This window comes from Scomber japonicus, chromosome 23 (assembly GCF_027409825.1).
Source record: "Scomber japonicus isolate fScoJap1 chromosome 23, fScoJap1.pri, whole genome shotgun sequence".
Lineage (NCBI taxonomy): Eukaryota > Metazoa > Chordata > Actinopteri > Scombriformes > Scombridae > Scomber > Scomber japonicus.
Window position 1 is genome coordinate 11,401,321 of NC_070600.1, and position 22,394 is coordinate 11,423,714.

A 22,394-nucleotide genomic window follows, 5' to 3' on the forward strand; every position below is an offset into this window, starting at 1 on the left:
ACCTGCTCAAACATGAGTTCTCTTAGTCGCCCGATCTTGTCCCCATCCTCAGGATGATTCATAATATAGTCCTTCACAAAAAAGGCCTGCGTGGAGACAAAATGCACGACATCTGTTATGCACACACCAGGAGCGGTAGACTTTCTGCACTGCGGTGTTACCTGAATCCCTGCTGGGCTGACACAGTAAATAAGTGTCCACATGTATTTTTTTGTTGTTGTTTTTTTTGTTAAATCCTAAAAAAAAAACATTGACACAAAACTGACAAAAGAGGCAAAAAGAGTAAACCAACATCTGAGTCAAATGGGGAGTAATACGCCGGTTTAGACTCTTGTGTTGTGATATTAATATCAAGTTCAGGAAAGGAACCAGAATTAAACACAGACTAAAAATAGAAAAAGAAAAACGTTGTGCTAAATGAGTATTAGTGATCTTACGGGACTGATTTTACTTTGATTTAGGAGCCAATTTGGTTGGATTTTATAAGCCTTTTTATGTGGCTTTTATTCATATCTCTGCTTCCTGTTAAAGATCACGTCTCTTCAGAAATGTCATACTTTTTGATTATGGCTTACAGCATTTGCTTTCTATTCTTTTTCTCAGACATTTCCTTCAAAAAGGCGACTCAGAGGAGAAACAGATAAGATTAAATATGCCCTGGTCGGCTTTGAATGATGATAACTGTTTTTGTCATATCCATACATTTCAACGCCAGGTCCTTGCTGTTTACAATACCATCAACACTTGTGATGTGTCTACAGATTATGGTAAATCCTTTTCAATCTGCATCGGAGTGCACAAAGAGGAGATGACAAGCCGATGAAAGAGCTGGCGCAAAATCTGCTTTCAAAATCTGCCACAGAGGAAAACATACACACAGAAAAAAAAAAGATGGACTGAAAGGTAAAGGAGGAGTTCACAAAAAGATCAGCACGGTTCCTCTACCAAGGACACAGCTGTCTATCTCCAAAGAGACAGAGCCAGTTGACAGTTGAAGGGAAAAGATTTCTTACTGCTTCTTCAAACACGCGCACAGAGTCACACACAAGAAAGCACACATAGATCCCTATCAATGAACGCAGGCGTCTTTGGCTTTCAGACTGTGACTCCTCAATAAAACAAGGAATATTATTATTCCAGACAAACATCCTCAGCTGGAAATCCTTATCATGATAGAATGTATTAGTATGCACTGAACGTGATATCACGCTCCTCTTTTATATCATCATGCAGCACAGATGGACATGAAATCAAAAATATTTCTTCACATAAACATTATTACACTCTTTATAGTTGATGTACTATAAAGTACATATGTAACAGTGCCAAGGTAGTAATTCTAAACAGAAAGGTGATGCGTTTCAGAAGGAAATCCTGTCCTAGGACCTCCGGAAACGGTAGCACAAATAATCAATAAACTTCTACAAAATGATGGAAATCTCTCGTCCGGCTGCGGGGAGTGAGACCCTACCATGGAGTGGTTCAGTTAATCATTAGAAAAGTCCAATTAGAGATGGAACACTGAGGGGAGGGGAAATAAATCAGACAACATTCCCCCTTAAGGGTTCCGACTCAAACTAAAGCAATAAATCTGAATATTAATAATGACAATTTCTCCTTCATTTGTAGCCGAGTAAAACCTCCGCAGCTGTCAATCGGCATTACGCGAGGAAATTAATAGCTTTGCGTCGCGCTCTGTAGGGTCCTGCAAAGAAAAATGAGTGTCGGGTGTTTTTGCTGCAGCATCTGTGTCCAACTCGTGCGAAGTCATTGAAATGTGTTATTCCATATTATACATATATGTAAATGCAAACGGTCACTGAAATGGTTGAAAGAAATCAGTTTTTAGCCCAGAAGAATCCCATTTACCCAATTAGATACATAAAAAGATATACACTAACCTGCCAAGAGTGGATTAAAGTAATGGACTGCTCTACAAGTATGTTAGAAGCATTTTTCTAATAAAATAATGATAGTAAGAGTGGAAAGAACTTCAGCGACCCTTGCCTTTGTGACTCTATCAAGTATCCTACAAACCTTAATAGGCTACTTCCACACAGAGGCACAAAACCAATATACAGTCATTCACATGCAGTATACCGCACACGCACGCACACACATACACACAGGCATGCACGTGCATCCCTACATACGCTCTCTCAGTGGAAAAAGGTGGTTGCTATGCGACACAGAGCAAGTCGCTGAGTCCACTCAGTTTGTTGAGGGTAAAAACCATTTTCTTATGTAGATTTTTAGTCCTTTCTTCAATTGGCTGCTTAAGAAATTGTACTCTTAGAAGAAAAAAATTATGCTCTTTTGGAAATGGAGCTTTGGGATATGAAGTATATGTAAAAGCTTGTCTGTTGGATTGAGTATATTTCCATTTATTTCCGTCAACGTATGTTTGTCTTTTATGACAGGTGCATACAAACACTCCAATCTTACTCATCCAGCCATTATTAGCCATCTATTGTATTCTCCTCCTTCCTTTCACTCCTCTATGTGCCATTTTTCTGACCTGACCCCTCCTTCTCCCCACATTCATCCATCCATCCATCCATCCATCAAACCAACTCCCCTTTCCACCCACCCATTCGTGTACCACCCAGCCATCCATCTAATTTTCCCTACTTCCACCTTCCCCTGCTCTCCAGACATCTGTCCGTTCGACCAAACCCTCACCCGGCCAATCATACATCCATCCATCTCTCCATCCATCTGGTCACCCGCTCCTCCCGCCGCAAAATGGTCTCTGTCCATACATCTCCCCGCTTACACCCACCTTCATGCATCATTAGGCAATTCATATGTCATCGCTGGACTCCTGCTCAGTCTCTAAAATCCTCCAACCTTATCTTTCATCTATCCATCCATACCTCTTGGTAGCGGGCCAGCCCCCCATTGACAGCGGCGTCGATGACCCCGTTGAGGCACATGGTGAGGGGGTTGATGTTCTGCATCTGCCGGTTTTGACACTGGGTGATCAATGTCCTTAATTGTAGGTTCTTATTCTCGATCACCTCAATGGCGTTCTCTAGTGGGCTAACCTCCACCTGCAAATAGAGAGATTGAAGAGGAAATCAAGAGTGTATTTAATAACAGACTTAGCTTATCGACTCTGAAAGACTTTTACTTAACCCTTACTAAAGAGTTTTACACATTTGCATACAAAAAATGTTTCTGTATATTTCCACTTAAAGTTGTAACATTAACACATTCCCACCACCTTTTTCAAAAAATGAATTATGAAAGAGGACAAATCTTTACACCTGTATTAACACATTTTTGACCACTTGGGGGCAGCATAAACATTACTTTTTCACTTAATTGGGCAAATCTGCAAATAGCAAACAGTTGCTCAGTTACACATCCAATGGATATGAGATACATCAGCATTTGTTTGAAGAATGTCCAATACTCACTCTCCTTTTAGCTCTGTTTTGGTCTCCACCAACTGCTAAGGGAAACATCAGGCTATTTAGCTGCTAAATACTTTATGATGTTCACCAGATAGATGCTAACTTGATGTGTCTTAAATTTGATGTTGGGAAAGTAGTGAACAATACATTTAGCAGAGGTTTTTTAATGGAGACAGCTGCCTGTCGCATCTGGAGACAAGAGCGGTAAGACTGACTCAAAATAGTGACATCTTGGGCCATAAAATCAACATTTAACAGTCCATAGAGTGCTGAATTTGGTTTTAATACTCTGTGGTTTTATCACTGTGAGCGATACCTTTCACATACAGTACACATGATCATTTGATTCACTGTTAATGTGAAAAATGAACTTTAGCAGGTTGAAGTAAACTAAAATTATTATATATGGTCACTTTTGGATATGGAAGCCACAGAAAAGTTGTTCCCTTCATCCTGCAGGTTTTTCTCTCCATCTTTTTCTTCCTCCCTCTCTCTCTCTCTCTAACAAAGCTTAATCCGCTTGCTAATAAGAGCTTTTGCCAGTCTGGTATTTCATATGCTATTGCACTGCATAACCATCATAGAATAACAGTGGGTTCACAATCCACAATTTCACACCGGGCTCAGCAGCTATGCACTAACGAATATGTGCTGAGACCAACAGAGACAGACACTGTGTTATGTTTTGCATACGCTGGACAAAACAGCATTTAAAATCCTCCCACTCCTTAGAGATCTGACTGAGAAGATCCAAGACGGAAAGCTTTTGTGGGGATTCATGTGTAACACAGTATGGGAATGGACTAGATTCAAATGAATGTATTGGAAAAAAAATCCCCAATATAAAAATCAATTCCAACAAGATTGACATTTTTGTAATCAAAGCTAAACCATTGATTTTTGGGGTTCGGGTGATCCAATCCAATGGAGGAAATGAAATGTATCCAATAGCCCCAAACTCATGACCTAGATCATTATTGATGTTCAGTACAATGACTTGGATCAATACTTAGTTGTTGGTTGGCAGTGCTCTAAATTGCAACCTGCAAAATAAAAGTGTATAACAGTGTCCCCCCTGCGTAAAATGTGTTGTAATTATGTCTTCATGGCTATTTTATCAGAGGAGGTCACACTCACCAGCTCTCTCTTGTCCACTTCAAACCAGCGTGAGATGCCCGGAAGACTCTGGACCAGAGTCAGTGTTGTTCTCTCCACCCACAGGCTCTGCATAAACACACAATATAAACCTTATTGTTAAACATGCTTAAAAAAAAACATAGCTACTTCTGCCTGATACACACATACACTAGCTGTCACCACACAATTTAATCACCCATATATAGTTTGAGAAAAACACATCAAGTACACCTACTGCCAAACACCCACTTTTAGGTGTAGGTCAGATGTCATGTCTTATATCTCATATCATCATTCATGTTGCACCACTTATCCTGTCAGCCAGCATGCTTGTCAATATGCCAACATCCTACAAGGTCATTCTGACAGCACGTAAACTATGGAAACTCTAGCATTCACTGCAGGCTATTAACATAATCTATTCACACCAGAATCGAGCACCTTAGGAAACACTTCCACTACAGTCTGTTTGTTGTAAACATGTCAAGAAGCAAGAAGAATGTTGTATTTTCTGCGTACGGAATTTCTAATACCAACGTATAATTTTGTCTTCTTGATAGTGTAGAAACAATTAAAAAACAAAGCCATTAATCAAGTTAAATGTAAAAACAGTCCATGGTTTCAGCTTCCTTAAATTTGAGGATTTGCTGCTTTTCTCTGTTTTATGTCAGTGTAAATTAAACATATGGGGAATTTAGATTGTTGTGTGGATAAAATAAGCAATTTAAAGATTTTACCTTGAGCCGTGGAGTAATGTGATGCTCATTATTTTCTATGTTTCTGTGTTTTTAAAATATCAATTCATCCCTTAATTAATCTAAAGAAATAGTTCAGGTAAGGTCCAGTATTCCAAGACCCAGAAATACTATCAATATAAAAAATACAACACCTTATTTATGGATCTCATGCAAAATTAAATCTATCTTGTTCACTGCAGCTTCAACTCATTTTAACCCAACATAGATAAGTTTTATTTTAAAGGACACTAACTTTGTCTAAAAAGTAAAACATCATGAAATGATTATTCTTTTTCTAAACACTAGAAGAAGCTTTGTCCTCTACTGGACCCGCTCCACAGGCAGGTGAGTCCTGACACAGTAAAGCTTAATTTATTTTAGGCTTAGTTAAGAGTCTGGCATCTTGCTCAAGGACCCTCCAGCAGAGCTGATGAGTGCTGACACAGCTTATCGATCCAGTGTCCTCAGGTTGAAGAAGGGTCTTCCGACTCACTACACAACCCAGCTGCCTTTTATTGATTTTATGCTTTTTAAGACCAAGAAACCCACCTGAAAACCACTTGGAGGAAAAAAAAAACATGTATTACAGTGTAACAGCAAGAAGTTGAAAGGAAAATCTGACAAAAACCAAAACCTTGACCTTTCTACAAAGTTATTTTTTTATACAGATAAAAAACTTCTTTGTTGAATTTTAGAAGCTTGTGCAGCCTTTTCACTTCTCTTTTTTTATTATGACTGATCACACCATATTCTGGTTGCTTCATACTCTTGTCACCATGCGAACGTTTATCATACATATTATTCCCACCCGAGGGGCAGAGATATCCAGCCCTGATGGAAATGTGATATCATGATTAAATTTAGCCAAATAGCCTTAATGGAACCGAGATGCAATGACTGCGTGGAGTGTGCGAGTGTGTGTGTGTGTGTGTGTGTGCGCGTGTGTTAGTTTTGAATATTTATGAGCCTAATATCAGGGTCTGTGTGGTGTGTGTCTGTGTGTACGTGTTTAGATTACGTACAGCTGCATTTGTATGACTGAATTGACAGTAAAGAGTTCATTTCTACAAAGCTGTACACAGCTCTGACTCCAAGTTTCTGAGTGTAATTAGTGATACGGGTGTCACAATGAATAATACATGCATTACACACACGCTAACACCTGAGCGCAGGTTCAAACCATCACTTCTACACAAGCTCACGATTGATGAAAAAGGTAGAGAGGGAAGAAAAATGACGCTGTTTCAAATCTGCGGCACTGAAATGCTAATGATCATAAAAGTGTAATTCTAGCTTCTGCAATATACCAGAGAACTTGATCTTCCTGCCTGTTTATTTGATAGTAAATCACATATTGCCCCCTTTGCACATGTGTTTATATCGTACATACTGAATGTATGTATGTAAGTATGTATGTGTCTAAATGCTTTGTTGCATACTGTACATTCATCATTATCTGTCTTTCTAATACACGTAAATTCCTCCTTTTTTCCAGTACCTTGAACTCATTCTCCTTGTCTTTGGTGCCCTTGTGGAAGGGCCGGTCATATCTGAACCTCCAGATGTGATTGAACTTGTAGAAGCTTTTGATGTTGTCAGGCACTCCATCTCTCTGCAGCACATCCTGACTCTCAGGGATGGGGGTTACGGCGTAGATCTGCAGGTCTGGAGGCACCGGAAGTTAAGGAAAGAGCAAGAGAGAGACAGAGGGGAAAGCACTGCAGACTAAAATGGACAAGCATTCTTCAGTGACCCGAAAGAAGATGGGGATTCGCACACAGGGGACAAGGACACACTCAGGATGGTGAAATGTGTGGCTTTGTGTGTGCACTTTGACATGCACACACTTACACAAATACTACATAAATACTTTATTTTCAACAACACCTTGCTGAGGGTGTACTTACTGTATAGCTACCACAACATTACCTGGATCTGAATAAAAGTACTACACACCAAGAAGACAAATGGTGCAAAAAACAGCAATTTCTCTATTTTCTAAAGCTACTTTGAATTCTACTTCGTGGTACAACCAGAAATGAAGAACACAGAAAATAAATAAAGAAACAAAAAAGCAATGCGGAATAAAAAGTTGGAAAGCTTTTGTCTTAAACAAAGGGGGAAAAAGCACACAAAGACTTGTCACTGTGAGCAGTGGAGGAGGGAAGAGTCGTCGTAAGTGATTCAGTGAGAAGCCCCCCCGCACCACAATGAGCAGCCTTACCGGTGAAATATGAGTTGAGACAGCTAACATATAAACATTCATATGCATGAGTGTTTGTGACAAGGATATACAGATGGGTGAGCAGAAGAGACTCTATTGATTACCGTTATGTGAGAATAACAGCAGTATGCTAATTTATTCAGATGTTAGCTGTCTTGTCTTGTATGGAAAGTGCATCACACATAAAAACACTATGAAAAAGACAAAAAGGGAGAAATTTAGTGCTGCTCTCTTCAGTCTTTGTGTCATTATGTTTGCCTTTTACTGCTCCCTCTACCTCTATATAGGCCAACATTTGTCCCATACATTTGTGTGAATAATTAAAAACCTCCCCTATAGCGCAGCTGAATTTGAACACAGGTAATGCAAATTAACAATACAGCTCAAGGTGTGATGATTATTTAAATAACAATGGTGTGATAAATTAGAAAGGTTACTTAAACCATTATGATAGTAAGTAAACCTAATGTTAACCTAAAGCCCAATCAGAGGACTATGATTGTAGCCTGAGACATAGCCCAGGGTAATAGCCCTCCCTGCTGCTCGAGAAGCTTATTGCTTAGAGCGCACGATAATAATTGAGGTGACCCAGATGAATGCAACATCTTTATCAACTCATAGCTTCTCCCTACTGAATTATGGCTGCTGGTCGACGAGAAGACGCTGTTTAGTGAATAAATCCATTGAAAATGCAGGAGAACAAAATAAGGCTTTTGAGGTCTCTCAAGAGGAAATGTGTACCTTGCGTTTGTGTTGATGCATATGTTTTTCATTCTACTTTCTAGTATCTGATTCTGAATACCTCACATTATATACAGTACAGTAAGAGTATGTGCATTCCTGTAAATTAGAGGCATGGTCTAATAGCTTGTGTCTCTTTATTGGCAATTGTGTGCATGCAAACACAAGGCATGCTGTGTGTGTATGTGTGTACATATGCATGTGCACTGTGCTGTAGTCAATTTGTATGCATTTCCACACGTCTGACTGTGCCTGCTCAGCATGGACAGACGTGTCCACACTCAGTGAATGAATTTGTATGTACCCCTCTCTCTATTGCCAAGGATACACTGCGCTTCTGCCTGGTATATGGTCTGGTCCGGCTGGTTGACGTGCTGCATGGCGATGGCGTGGGGGAACTCGTTGAGCATCCGCTGCTGGAAAGCCTCCAGCCTCTCGTAGTCATGGCCGCGGCACACAAACTCCTTATTCTGCAGAGGGGCAAGGAAAAGGCAGTGTGGGGTTAGTTTGACATCTAGTGGTCACACGCTGCTACTGCGGCCTTCACCAAGGACAGGCCCTGTTACATCATTAAATGGCATTGAATAAGAGTTGCTGAATGTCACCTCACACTGAATGAGTCTTACGTAAGAAAAGTTAATTCTTCCTGTAGGCCTGTTTCTTCTTTGGAGAGGGTAAAAGTAATACTGTCTTCAACTTGCTATTCATGGATCAGTGGGAATATGGAGATTTCTTTACCCGCAAGAAGAAGGGAAACTTCTTTCCATAGAATCCCACTCTGAAGAATTCAGGTTCAAGTCTTTGCTGGTCCATGATCTTGTCGTAGAGAGAGGCCTCCATCATCTGGCAATGGGAATCAGTGACAACATTATATATGAACCAACAACAATGAACCAGGGGTTTGGTTTGGCATTGACAAAGAGTAGTTACAGTATCTTAAATTTGCAGATTTGTAGTTGCATAATATGAGTATGGTAGCTTTTCAGAATCAAATGAGTCACTTAAAACTGTCGTTCTTCAGGAAATGTTTTTAACTCTTTAACTCACCCTCATCTTGCTCAAATTCCTGTAGTCGTAGTAAGACTCATACTGGTCAGCCAGCTCTCTGCACAGGATGATGCCGTTCTCCCAACACTGAGGACAGAGGCACAAACACACATGCGCATACACTCAATCAAAGTCATGCTCTAAAATCTAGTGAAAGCAACTGCATGGAACACAAATCTTTGTTTTATGATACTTCCACACGGCATGTGTTCTGCAGGGGGGCTGCTAAACTGCATTACCTCCACTGGATGGCAATAGTGAGACAACAATATCATGGCGAGTCAAATATAACCTCTTCATGCAGGTACACGCAGCACCCAGCCATCTTGCTAATTAAATGAAAAGCTTTCCTTTCCTACCGCCTTCTAATCCCTGTGCGGCAGCACCGGCAGATGGCATAGCTCGTGAATGTGAAAGAAAATTGGACTATGACTAACGAGGAGAGCAGTTTTAATGATTCCGCAGAGCTATGTTATTTCATGAGGGAAGTTGAAGGTTTTTTGTGTGTAATTTTGGAGAGTTTCAATAGTCCTGACTACAGAACAATGAGAAAGGTAGTTAGGATAAAAAGATACCATCAGAGGAAGGGGGTGAGGCGGGGGAAGAAAGACTGAAAGACAAAATGTGCTTCCTGATGAAAAATCTGTTAAGTAACAAAGTGAAATGCTGCTACATCCTGAGTCAGCTGAGCTGTGTTCAAGCTGCCAATCTCACTGTTCATTCTTTGCTGACACCTAAAACCATCCATGCATGTCATGCTTCACCTGTCAGTCTTGCTGTCATCATCTCCCAGAACGCTTCTGAAAGGAAAGGTGTAGTATACTGTGGTACATTACAGATCCTGTTTTAATTACACCTGCCTGCTATTCATCTGACTAAACGGAGGAGCTGTTGATGCTTTGAGCTGCTGTCACGGCTCATGATAGGGAGAAATTGAATGTCTGACCAGCAGTGACGTGCATTTTTGTAGCTCTGCACAGCTTACAGCCGTGCACTACTTTCCTCTTAAGAAGGGATTTCATTTCCTGTGAATTATGTCACGTCTCCACTAAACAAGCGGGGAACTTCCATCCTGCTGCTGCTGCTGCATTTCAGTATTAATGTTTAATGAATTTGTTCATGCTTGTTATGTTAAAAATCACTGTATTTATGCCGAACATGGATTTATTCGAAATGAACCATTAATAGTTTGGCTGCGATTCTTTTTCAACACCAGGTATGAATTTGAGGTACATTTGTATTTTTTGCATTTTAGAATATGTATGAGAAGATGACATGCTGCTGGTTGTCAGCTTAGCAAAATGTACATGCACTGAGCATGAAGCGTACTCTGGCTTCACAGCGGCTTAGCATGTATTAGCTTGTTGATACAAACATGCATGTGACACCCTGCCTGCGAGTAAACCGGCAATGTGCTCCAAATGTGCTGAAGACAGTAATATTCTTGTTTCGGTTTAATAGTCAAGATATATAGTACAAGTCAAAAGTTTGGACGTGAACACACTCATTGAAATAAATGGGAAACTTTTAAATGGTACAATTGTATGTTTCAGCTCACCTTCCCCCTGTCAAAGTTCTGAACAATAGTGAGATGCAGATACTCCTTTCTTTGCCACTCGCTCTGCATGGGGTAGTTGAGAAACTCTCGCAGCGGCCTGTCCGACCACTCCAGTAACTCATCATACAGCAGCAGGGTGTACGACGCCTCTGTGACACACAAACACACACACAAACAGTCAGGAGATCATTTTCAACCTCTGCAACACTTACTGTCAAAAATATCCATCTCAAAGCAGCAGTAAGCATTTTCAGAGAAACAGTCAGGACGCACTCTCATCTTTTTTTTTTAATGAGTCATGGTAGCAGTTCAGTGCAAAACATGCAGACAAACAGTACCCTAAGGATACACATATGAAAGGAGAGTAAGGATGACTGGCAATTTCAGTAACGTCAAACAGCATCAGGGTGAACACATACCTGTAGACCAATTGATAATGTTTCACCCATACTGACATACACTTTATGTTTGGGTTATTCCCTAAGGCATACCTGTGTAGTTTTGTGCTTTCAGGTGCAGGTCGTACAATTTGTGAATGTAGCGGATGTACATCTCCTCTTTGTTCAACTCCGTTTTGTAGAAGTTCTGACAGGAGCAGTGGGCGGTGATGATTTAGGACAATTGAGAGACACACAGAGAGAGAGAGAGAGAGAGGGATTATGAAAATGGTAGATAGAGTGGGAGATGCAAATGAGGACATCTTTTAAAACTGACATATTGTTCCATGGCAGCAGCAGTGTAACACTATATTTCAGCTGCTGGTTAGTGACTTCTAATCCATCTGCCTACACACCCAGGTGCTTTTGCAGATGGCTGCTGTTACATAATGATAACCTGACAAGCAGAATGATTCATTAAAGGGAAACAAAAATAACAAAAAAACAAACCTGTCTTTTGTCATGTCAGTAAGAGAAGGATTTAAATGCATTCATCTATATAATTTCAGGCTGTTAATCAGAGAGATAAATGTATCCTACAAAATATACAACAATAAAAAAAACATTACAAATTACTTAAATAAAGTTCATGTTTTTTTCATACAGTTTTATCACCAAAATGATTCAAACTTGTTAAGATTTATAACAGCAGCAAAAGATTAAAAATCAACCTAGTTATAACAATCATATTATATTCTCCTCTTTTTAGAACAAATGAAGATTGGCCAAATACGTTAAGAAGGTTAGACCTACAGAGGAGATTTTATAAAGCCTTTTGGCTCAATGCAAATATTAAGGAAAGTTCACACGTAGGAGGAGGTCAGCTTAGCTAAGGATAAAGAGTGGGAATGAGGGGAAATGGCAAGCCTGGATCTGTCCAAAGGTTAAAGAAAAATCCATCTATCAAAGTCTCTAAAGCTCCCTAATTAACATTTTATATCTACTTTGTTTAAACCTGCTCAAAAAAGAAGTTCATTAGTGAGTTATCTCGCTTCCCCCGCTTCTAGTCTAGCTGACTCACTGCTGGCTGTAGCTTTATATCTAAAGATGTAAAACTCTTGGAAAGAAAGTCAATAAGTTTATCTCCCAAAATGTCAACAAACTGCATTTGGAAACATTTCTACAATTCAGTTGACCTGGAAATTCAAAGTATGCACTCATAAGTTGTAAGTAGTCCTTATTGGTCATAAAGATACATTTAGTCAGTAATTCTCTTGAGTTTTTTTTAAATTCTTTTTCAAATAAAAATTGTGATATTAAAACAAAGAAACAAAAATAAGTGCTCACCAGTAAACTGACAGTGCATCCAATCTTTTTGCCATCCACTTCTCCCAGCTTCATACAGTCTCTATAATAGAAATATAAAGTATGTAAGATGTGAGATATACAGTGGAGAAGAAGGAAAAAGATCTCTTAGTGCTTACATATACAAATGATTAATAAGTCATCATAAGACATGTATGCGTGCATGTGTGTTGGTGAGAGTGTATCCGCACGCTCTCACCTATAGTCTAGCAACCTTTCCATTAAACGAGTGACGGTAGCGATAAGGGAGATTCCACTCTCCCTCCAGGTCTCCCTCTCAATCTTCTTCAGTAAGCTGGAAGACAAATGGAGAGAAACAGCACAAGACAGAGAGATGTGAAGACCGAAAGAGACGGAGGGAAAAGGAGCAAATGGGAAAAGGAAAAGGTGACGTGGGAGGGAGAAAGAAAGAAGAAAGTACAAAGAAAGAAAAGGTGGCGAAGCAAAAAAGAGGAAATCAATCCCAGTCACACCAGTGTCACCTATGCTTGATGCCCTGCCTGTGGGGAGTTAAAAAGAGACAATACCATAAAGAAAAGTAGGCTGTATGAATATTAAAAAACTAAGGTAGCTGATTCACTACCGTATTTTGCCACCAAAATACATTTTCGAATTGAATCTCCAAAATGTTGGTTGCTTATCTTAACTGGCCAGCAAAAGAAGACAAATTACCCAACGTCAACCCTTCCACCCTGCTACCCTTCACACAGACGACACTGAGAGAACAAAGAGGAGAGCGTCTTACCTAGGGTACGGACCAAACAGAGGAATTCTACTCCAGGCGGGAAGCATAGGCGGAATAAATTTGTATTAATACGATTAATATCAGCGCACACTCACACAGGTTAGCTCAGGGGTTAGTGGAGTTAGTAGGAAGGAAATAAATTAGAAAACCAAATGAAAAGCAATATATATTAATTAAGCAAGGAGGTCTAAAATCATAGAGAACTTTAACATAACTTATTAACTGCATTCAGAAATTCTTTATGCATGATTACACTATGTAGATTTAATTATATGCAGTGATATCACTCTATTTTCCATAATGGTTCAACATGTAATAATGGTGGTAAGAAAGAGTGATTGACTATGAAAGACAAAGGATCAATTACAGTACACACATACTGAGAAAACACACTAGAGGAGATGTACTGTGTGTTAATGATTCCTTTGATGCAGTAATGTTTGGGAGGCTAATCTGAAATGTAAGACTGAGTTTGAATATATAGTAGTCTGTTGTGGAGGGCGACATTAAAAATATGAACAGGTACAGAACTATGAAAGAAGCAGGTATACACACACACACACACGCACGCGCACAAACAAAATAGCGTGAGTTCAAACACTAAGCATGCAGGAGCACAAACTTGGGAACACAAGGATGGAGTAGACATGGACGTGGGTATGAAGATGAAGGTGACTGGAGCTGAATATTGATCACTTACCGTTGATTATTATTTCATCAATCAACCTTATATCAACACTTGAATCTAAAGAGCTAACTAAGGCATATTCATTGAAACTATTCTTTGTTTTTTCAGCATGTTCTGTAATCAATCTAAAAGCTCAACATGTTTAACTGTAAAACACCAACAAGACCTTCTTTGAGCTCTAATTTTCTTACCAAGGTACATGAGCCACAAACTGCAGCCCACACTAGCCTTGTGTGGGTTGTAACATTTAGGTGATTAGATGCCATAAATGGGTATTTTCTCTGTCAGGGCTAATGTCTTGGTATCCTGAAATGGCCTCTGTCCAAGAAAATGTGTTTAGGCATGTGTTGTGATTTTAGGGTTAAGCTAGTTGAGCTCTTGTGGCTAAGTAAGTAAGTAGCTTCAACAGTAAGTAGCAAAAGGTGTATTTACATTAGATTGTGGCAGCTTTATCTTCAAGTATGATATCACCCTTTACTTACAATACATCACGTCAACCATACGCTCATAATCCCCATGTCTATCTCTATTGCTGTTGTTTTCCCTCTAACTCACATGCTGTTGAAGAGCTCCCTGTACGTCTCATCTCCTTTGCCCTCAGACATCAGGCTGTCCAGCTTGTCGATCAGCTTGGCCTCCACCTGAAAGGAAGAAGCATTTACAACTTCAAAGAACTGCCAGTTCAAATGATACCGATAAAACGCTTGGGAGGAAGAGCAGCTTGGATGGTTTACAGTTTAAGACTAAACAGTTTGTTAAATCAAATCACTTCACGCCATGTCAAAGTCAATCATTCGTTGCAAGGCTTTGGTAGAACAAGAACAGTCTCACACACAAGTCCAGTTTTAGGGTTTAATCCAGCACAGACTACATAAAATGATGTGTCTGATCTAATCTTGGGATTAAATATCAGTTTCAGCAAGCAAAGGTGTTTTTTTTAATAGCTGTGTACCTGTTTGAAATTGCCACTGCGTCTCTGCTCCCAGTCCATCATGTCATGGAAGATGGGGATCATGACATTCCTGAGATCAGGCTGGGGCACCAGCGTCACCTCCAAGAATGGGCCAATCATCGCAGGGATAAAGTTCAACTTGTGTTCCCCTGTAGAAGAAATAGAGGTCAACACAGAGGTTAGGCTCTCACTTTATCCCTGACAACAGAGTATTTCAGGGGGAAACTCAACTCTGGAGAGCTTCATTTCTTCAGAAATTTCAACTACAATAAAGGTTTAAGTGCACGGGCACTTTACCAAATTAAGGGAAGCAGTGTTTTCATAAACTGCATAATGACAGTGCCTGTGATTTTTTATAAGCTATTGTTAGTACAGGGACAGAGCTGCTCATACTGACATCAAATAAAACAAAAATGATTTCAAAATGTGTCTCAAATGTTCATAAAAGAGACTTGAATACAACATAAAACGCTGGAAATTATGGTTAACACAGAAAATTGTACAGATCCATCACAGGCTCAGAGAAGGAGAAAAAAAGGATCCACACAAAGCAGAGTGAAGCCTCCAGCTGGTTGCCATGGTGACATGCTTTTTTTTTTGACATTAGGAAAGAAGGTGGAAGGTTTATAAGTCCCGTCAGCTCGAGTACAAAGAAACAGAGAAATGATTTGATTTTACTTTCTCTGATATTAGGTCTGTACGTAAAACAGACTTCAACATTACTAATTTGGCATCAGAATAGAACAAATGTTGAGACTTATACTGCATGTTTTTAAAGATTATTCGGAGATACTAATTGGTTGAATGGAAAATAGCCTATGCTTATTTACAGATTTGTAGAATCAGTTATAATTTCAATTTAATTCATTTGATGAGTGTAAGTGAGTCTTTTTTCTAAAGAATATATCATCTGATGATCTGAAAAACAGCCCTCATGAAATATTTATGTGACCCATATCAAAGTAAATGTCATCATGTGTTGAGATGACAAATGATTTTCATCATCTTACCTAAATTCTGCCACATGCTGAAGATCTCACAGCCCATCATCACTCTCATGTCTCCGTACCTGAACAGATATAACGACATGGTAAGAAATGTGTGCATGCTGCAGGCTAATACTGAGAGAGGTGGCACAGAACAGCATTTTAAGTAGTTATACAGTTTTACATTATACAGTATGAGGCATACAGTTCAGTGTGTGTGTGTATCTGTTGGTGACAGACGGCAGGTGCAGGGTAGGATGACTCTTTTAGCACTGGTGCTCATTAGAGGCCCACTTAACACCTGAGGCTGTTTGCACTGGAGCCTGACAGATATATCAGTCAGCTGACATTATCACAGATATGATGGTATTAAAATATATTGCCCGATATGCACTTATACTTTTAACATTATAAAGGCAACATTTTATGTATATTTGATACTTTTTCTTAATTCAACTTTTTTTGTTGTGTATGGCTTTTGTTGTGTATTTATAGTTAGATGTAACAATTCAATTCACAATGAAGTTTACTGTTTCAGTGCACTGAAAGCCCAGTATCTGTCAGGCCCTAGTTTACACATGTCTGTGTGTGCAAATCCCCCTTCCCAAAAACAAACCACACTCACTTTTCCAGTATCTTCTTCCTCTTGGAGGGTGAGAAGGACTCCAGTTGAAGACATGGCTGGTTGATAAATATTACAGACAGGTAGAAATACGAATCCCACACCTGAAAATGTGGGAAAGGGGGAAAAGGAACATCTTGTCAAATGTGTACAAAAACTGGAAACCTCAGCCTACATTTTCGTGAATTCAGGTAAACAAACAAGCTTCACAGTTTGCCCCTGGTATCCATGGATTCTTGGCTTTTGAGTTTTCAGTTCTATTATTGTGTTACATGTTGAACATGAGCTGCCACAACAAATGCATGTGCTTCCTTTAAACACACAGTAATATTTAAACACACTAAACAATAAAACTTACAATAGGAAATAAAAAAATTATATTATTTAAGATAAACATCTCATCATAATTTAATTAACTCTTCTTTTAATTGCTGTTCATTCATTCATTCATTTGTTGGCTTTAAGCAAATTGTACAATCTGCCCTAAGATTTTCATTAATAACAAACTCTATTTTATATTTTTACTCTGTGAAAGCTTTTGTTTTAAGAAGTCTGATAGATCCTTTAATTTGATCATAATTGAATACCTGCCTGTGTGTCTGGGTGTGTGTGGTTGGGGGGGCCTTTATGAAGTAAGGCTGTTTGATAATCAAACAGCTTTGATGCACTGAAGCAATGCATGATGTAAACATACACACACACACACACACACACACACACACACGCGCACACACACCAACTGGCACATTTACCCTACCTTGTAGTCAAACTTGTCATTGAGAAAGTTTTTCCTCAGAGCGTCAGACAGGTAGAGGACAGTTGTGATGATGACACTGTGAGAACAGGAGAGAGAGTTATTGTATCACCTTGATGGAAAACGCAGCACTATGAATGATTCACATGTTATTCAAATGGCTTTTGTAGAGTAATAGTACGGCGGTAAAGTGATAAAACACAATGACAAAACACAGAAAAAAACATTTGAAATTATGTTTCAAACCACAAAACTTTGTTATGATTCAGTCTTCTGAAGTTTAATACTTTTAAGGCTAAAAAGATCCAGAGACTTTTCTACTGAAGATACATGGAGATTCATTACTACGCAGATACACGTATTTCAGTGACCTTTATAAATCAGATTATCTATCCACTGCATTTGAAAATGTCCTCCAGAGTGACACAGTGCAGTAGCCTTGGATTCACTCTCATTTGAACTGACAGCATGCATAATCAATTTTTAGGATCCTAACAATTTGGTCAAATATTTGACTTGTCTTTGTACCTCCACTGAGAAAAGTAAATATCATCTAGTTGTGTTTTTAAAAGAAAATGTAGAGAGGTGGGACACACTGTCTGTGAAGACAGACGAGGCTCTTCATACACTATCAGCAGATGAAAGCTCTTTGATTTAACAAGTTGTCATTCGGATGTTTAAAATTTCATGTCTGTATCATGTAAAACCCCTTGTCTGATTCTCACTGACATTTCTTGAATGTCATTCCCCTATCTGAATTTCCACATGCCCTCTTTTGATTTTTTTTTTCTTAACTATTTTCTATCTTGTGTGTATCTCTGTGTGTGTGTGTGTGTGTGTGTGTGTATGTGTGTATTATCTTACTTGTTGGTGACCAATCGCATGACAGTCCAGTCTTTGGGGAACATCTCTGGTCGGATTAGGATCCTGAAGACTGTAAAAATCTGAAGAAGGAAATCCTGGAACAAACACACACAGCACCGGCATGTTATCAGGAGATACAATACTGGTTTAAGGCATCGGGCTGAACTGTAGCTTAAACATTTTGGAAGTTGTCAGGCCCAAAACAAGCTCAGGGCCTAAATGAATCAGGCTGCGTTTGTTCAGTACTCTAAATTAAAGTCTCTCTCTGTGTCTCTCTCCATGGTGCTGAAACATCTGAATATGACCTCTGTCCATGGTGCTGAAACATTCAAATTCAAGCTTCAGACGGTTCAGGATCATCTTTATTGGCCAAGTAAGCTTATACCTACAAGGCAATTTAATCAGGTTTGATGGCTTTCATTGTAATAACACAAGATAACAATACAACAATATCCAGAAACATACACAAGGAATGGTGAAACGGTTCTATGAGGTGTAAACAGGATACATTATATACATTTTACATGTATTATTCAGACAATCCAAATTCTGAATATACAAATACTCAGTTCTCAAAAATAATGTGTTGGAGCCAACCTGCCTGTTTATGACAACTGCACTGTGTCATGTGACTGAATGGCAATGCTATCATTTTACACTGATTGAGGCCCCAAAGAGCTAAGCTGAACTATAGCTTCTGATGCTCCAGTCCAGACATTTACTTTTTATACTTGTGATGAAAGTACCAGAACTAGAGAATAAGAAGATGTCCTTCTCCAGTAAGTGCTTTCAAACTAAGAAGAGCATATCACCTCTCTACGGTGTCTGACATTCAGTGAATTGATAGTAATTCTCACTGGAGTGAACCTGTGACCTCATTAATTTTCCTTGTCTCTCTCTCTCTCTCTCTCTCTCTCTCGGTGTTCCCATTATCTGCTCCTCTTTGTGTGTCCTGCCACTGCTGACCTTGCAGCACAGTTATGTTACTGTACTGTATTTGTGCACAGGTCAGCATAAAGACACCTAACTGACAAAGAAGCAGTCAAGAAATAGAAAAAACAACAACATATATATGGCAATTCTACTTGCACTCTCTAGCCAATATTTATCCATGCATTTGCACAAGCTGTAAACATTGCAGGACTGCCTCTGGACAAATAAAAATGTATGGTTATGTGGCTCGAGAAGAATAAATATCTGAAAAATATTGAAATGGTGTCTCTGATCCTACACTGGGATTGCCTGGCAGGCATTTTAATTAACACCCAGTAAATCCAGCTACAGCACACGTACCCCACCTCTGTAAATATAACTCAGCCTCATTTGGCTTCTTCAACATGTAAGCTTGATACCTGGCAGCAATCACTTCCTACACTATGCAATCACACAGCAATCACAAGCTAAACTACAAGCGAGACTCAAACATCCAATCCAGTGTCATTCATTTTATTATTTATTCACTCTCTGAATCACATAGAGACACATTCAGTCGTATAGAGCTGGGGAGAGATGAAAGCGGTGGTCTTACCCTCAGGTCGTCTTTGCTGCTGAATGCTTGCAGCAGCTGCTGGTAGTGTCTGTCACTCATCTGTCGCAGCAGGGCTAACAGACACGCCACAAACTCTCCCTGAAAAGACAGCACACACAGAAAAGAAAGAGAAGACGGCGTGTTCGTCAGTATTAACACTGCGGTAAACTGTAATCATCTTTATCTTTAGAGGTACCTTTGCCCACACTATAAAAAAGAGTTTCTCTGAAATAGAAACACAGCTTATAACAAGCATGAACTGAAATTGTAATGTGTTTGTAAGCATTTATGGGGTTGCATACTCTAGTAGTTTAAAATATTTATGCACAAAGTTGTTATTTAATGATAAAATGCAAGTAAAGTATGATGTGCAGTAATTGTATCCAATCTAAGGCGATAAAATATAACAATGTATGAATGACAATAAATGAATGAATGACCCTTTCCTTTCAAATTCAGAAATTATGGTGTGTTGGAACAATCTTGTGTATCATTTTCTGAAAAGAAAGAGGAAAGGAAGCACTCCGACTTATCAAATCTGTGCCCTTTATTAACCTCTATTGGCAACCGGAAAGAATTGTAGCAACATTAGTAGAGCTCTATTACAAGTGGAAGCACCCCCACCCCTCCTTGAGTTTTCCATCAGCACACAATGATGATGATGATGATGATCTCATTATTACCCACTTCACCGTTCCCCCCCTTTTGTGCCATGTTGTATTAAAATTCTTAATTATTGTCATTAATGTTAATAATGTTGGTGGAATTACAGCCGCTGAGGTAACAACTCAATTTCAAAAATCTATAATTACTCTTGTATATTTTGCTTAGTCCCAAAACAATTTGGTGAGCACACACATACATACACACACATACACACACACACACAAACTTAGGGCGTACTGTACTATACATCAGGAAATACACATACAGTAACATCCTGAAACTGTAATCTCATGGCAGGACCGGCAGGCTGGGGGCGGTTGCTTATTTCCAGGATGGTCCTCAGTAAAACTCCCAGCAGGCTCTCCACAATCAGCTCCACCTCTTCAGAGACCACCGGCTCCTGCACAACAGAGAAAAACACAAACTCATAAAGTTGCATGAATGACCTCCTACTGTTATCTTGAGTAATTTGTATTCCTCATGTGTTTTTTTTTTCTTTCTGTCAGCACAACCTTGAACCGTGATCCACAATAGGCGTCACTTTCATCACAGTTTTAATGAGTCTTGAACTAGTGAGTGCATAGAGATTAATGAAAAGTTTCAAGGCCATGAAAAAGGATTTAAGAGAAAGAGGAGTATGGAAAAGAATGAAAGAAGGTAGAAATCAAAGGGAAAGAGACAGTTAAAGATAAAAAAGCAACACAAAGGGAGTGGAGAGAGTGAATAAACTCTGGTGTGTGCGTGTGTGTGCGTGTGCATGTGTGTGTGTGTGTGTGTGTATGTGTGTGTGTGTGTGTCTCCATCTTCTCTCCACCCCTGACAAGACAGATAGGTTTTGGACAGAGTGATAATGAGAAGGAGCTTGAGACTGGCACATTGGCTGCCACTGTTGTCACTTCCCTTTAGATGTAGTGCCTGTCTCTGTGTGTATGTGTGTGTCCTACTGGGCGCCTTTACCAGTAGCTGCCCCTCTGGCAGGCATCAGCGCATGCTAGGCAACCCGAGCAGCCACACACACACACACACACACGCAGCTTGAAATGACTGCCACAACGACAATGCCCATTGCTAAATTGATGGCTCTCATTACTGGACTGCACTGCTGCAAATGTCCCTCTTACCAAGACTAATTGACCATATATACACACAACAAAGCAATCTGCTATTGCAGTATATTGGCTAGGAAATTGCTGTAAGATTAATTCCCCTAGCTTTGACTTCCTTTAAAGTTATTTTCCAGTTATTACAGTGGTAATTCAATTGTGAGTCTGGTGGAATAGCAGAGGGAATTTGTCACAGCTGCTCAGGATGTAAAGTCAATTCATTTAGTTTTAAGTCAAAATCTCTCATCTATAACTTGAACATCTTATAGAATTTATTAATTATTTAAGGTTTCAACAATATACTGTACTCCTTTGTGGAAATTGAATCTCTACTGCTGCCACTGAAACCAGGGATCTGAGACTTTTATCAGGTCAACATAAAGGATAAAAGTTACAGAATCAGCCTAACAGCATCTAGCAAGCTCACTAATTAAAGGAGAAATTTGTAACATTGACAATAAGCATTTAAAATGGACAGCACAGCTCAAATTCTAACTACTGAAGAGAGTTGTCTCCTTCCTCCCCAGACTCAAAGCTCACACAGGTTTTTAGGTTGGGTGGAATCTATCACATTCTATCTAGTGTGTTTGCTTGCTTCCATGGCTGCAGCACTCTGTGTTTGCATGCCATTGTTTCATATCTGGCAAGCTGGGGTGTTGAAATGAGTGTCAACCTGATCTCACACATAGGTAAAATGACCACAACTGATTAATACCACATTATGTGGTCTTAAAATTGTGTGCCAGCACCATGATCAGGTTGAATGGACAGTGAGGAAAATCATACAGGCCAAAACAAAAAGAGACGATTTGCACTGGAATAGTATTATAGGTGTTTCAACTTAGCATGGTTCCTTAACATATATCACAACAAATCATGGT

The 22,394-nt window shown here is 39.4% G+C and overlaps 1 protein-coding gene across 1 annotated transcript in view; it reads right to left on the reverse strand.

Moving 5' to 3' along the window:
* Positions 1 to 22,394, reverse strand: part of dock4b (dedicator of cytokinesis 4b) — a 111,748-nt gene that overhangs the window by 15,795 nt on the left and 73,559 nt on the right. Inside the window, exons 25-43 of the mRNA XM_053313912.1 lie at positions 20,676 to 20,810; positions 19,745 to 19,843; positions 18,217 to 18,311; positions 17,356 to 17,431; positions 16,602 to 16,702; positions 16,001 to 16,059; positions 14,991 to 15,139; positions 14,594 to 14,679; positions 12,805 to 12,900; positions 12,588 to 12,648; positions 11,355 to 11,448; positions 10,864 to 11,012; positions 9,306 to 9,392; positions 8,997 to 9,101; positions 8,587 to 8,728; positions 6,792 to 6,958; positions 4,557 to 4,643; positions 2,877 to 3,053; positions 3 to 86 (exon numbers count right to left, since the gene is read on the reverse strand). Of these exons, the coding sequence (XP_053169887.1) occupies positions 3 to 86; positions 2,877 to 3,053; positions 4,557 to 4,643; positions 6,792 to 6,958; positions 8,587 to 8,728; positions 8,997 to 9,101; positions 9,306 to 9,392; positions 10,864 to 11,012; positions 11,355 to 11,448; positions 12,588 to 12,648; positions 12,805 to 12,900; positions 14,594 to 14,679; positions 14,991 to 15,139; positions 16,001 to 16,059; positions 16,602 to 16,702; positions 17,356 to 17,431; positions 18,217 to 18,311; positions 19,745 to 19,843; positions 20,676 to 20,810 (2,049 nt within the window). The remainder of the gene's footprint in view (positions 1 to 2; positions 87 to 2,876; positions 3,054 to 4,556; positions 4,644 to 6,791; positions 6,959 to 8,586; positions 8,729 to 8,996; positions 9,102 to 9,305; positions 9,393 to 10,863; positions 11,013 to 11,354; positions 11,449 to 12,587; positions 12,649 to 12,804; positions 12,901 to 14,593; positions 14,680 to 14,990; positions 15,140 to 16,000; positions 16,060 to 16,601; positions 16,703 to 17,355; positions 17,432 to 18,216; positions 18,312 to 19,744; positions 19,844 to 20,675; positions 20,811 to 22,394) is intronic.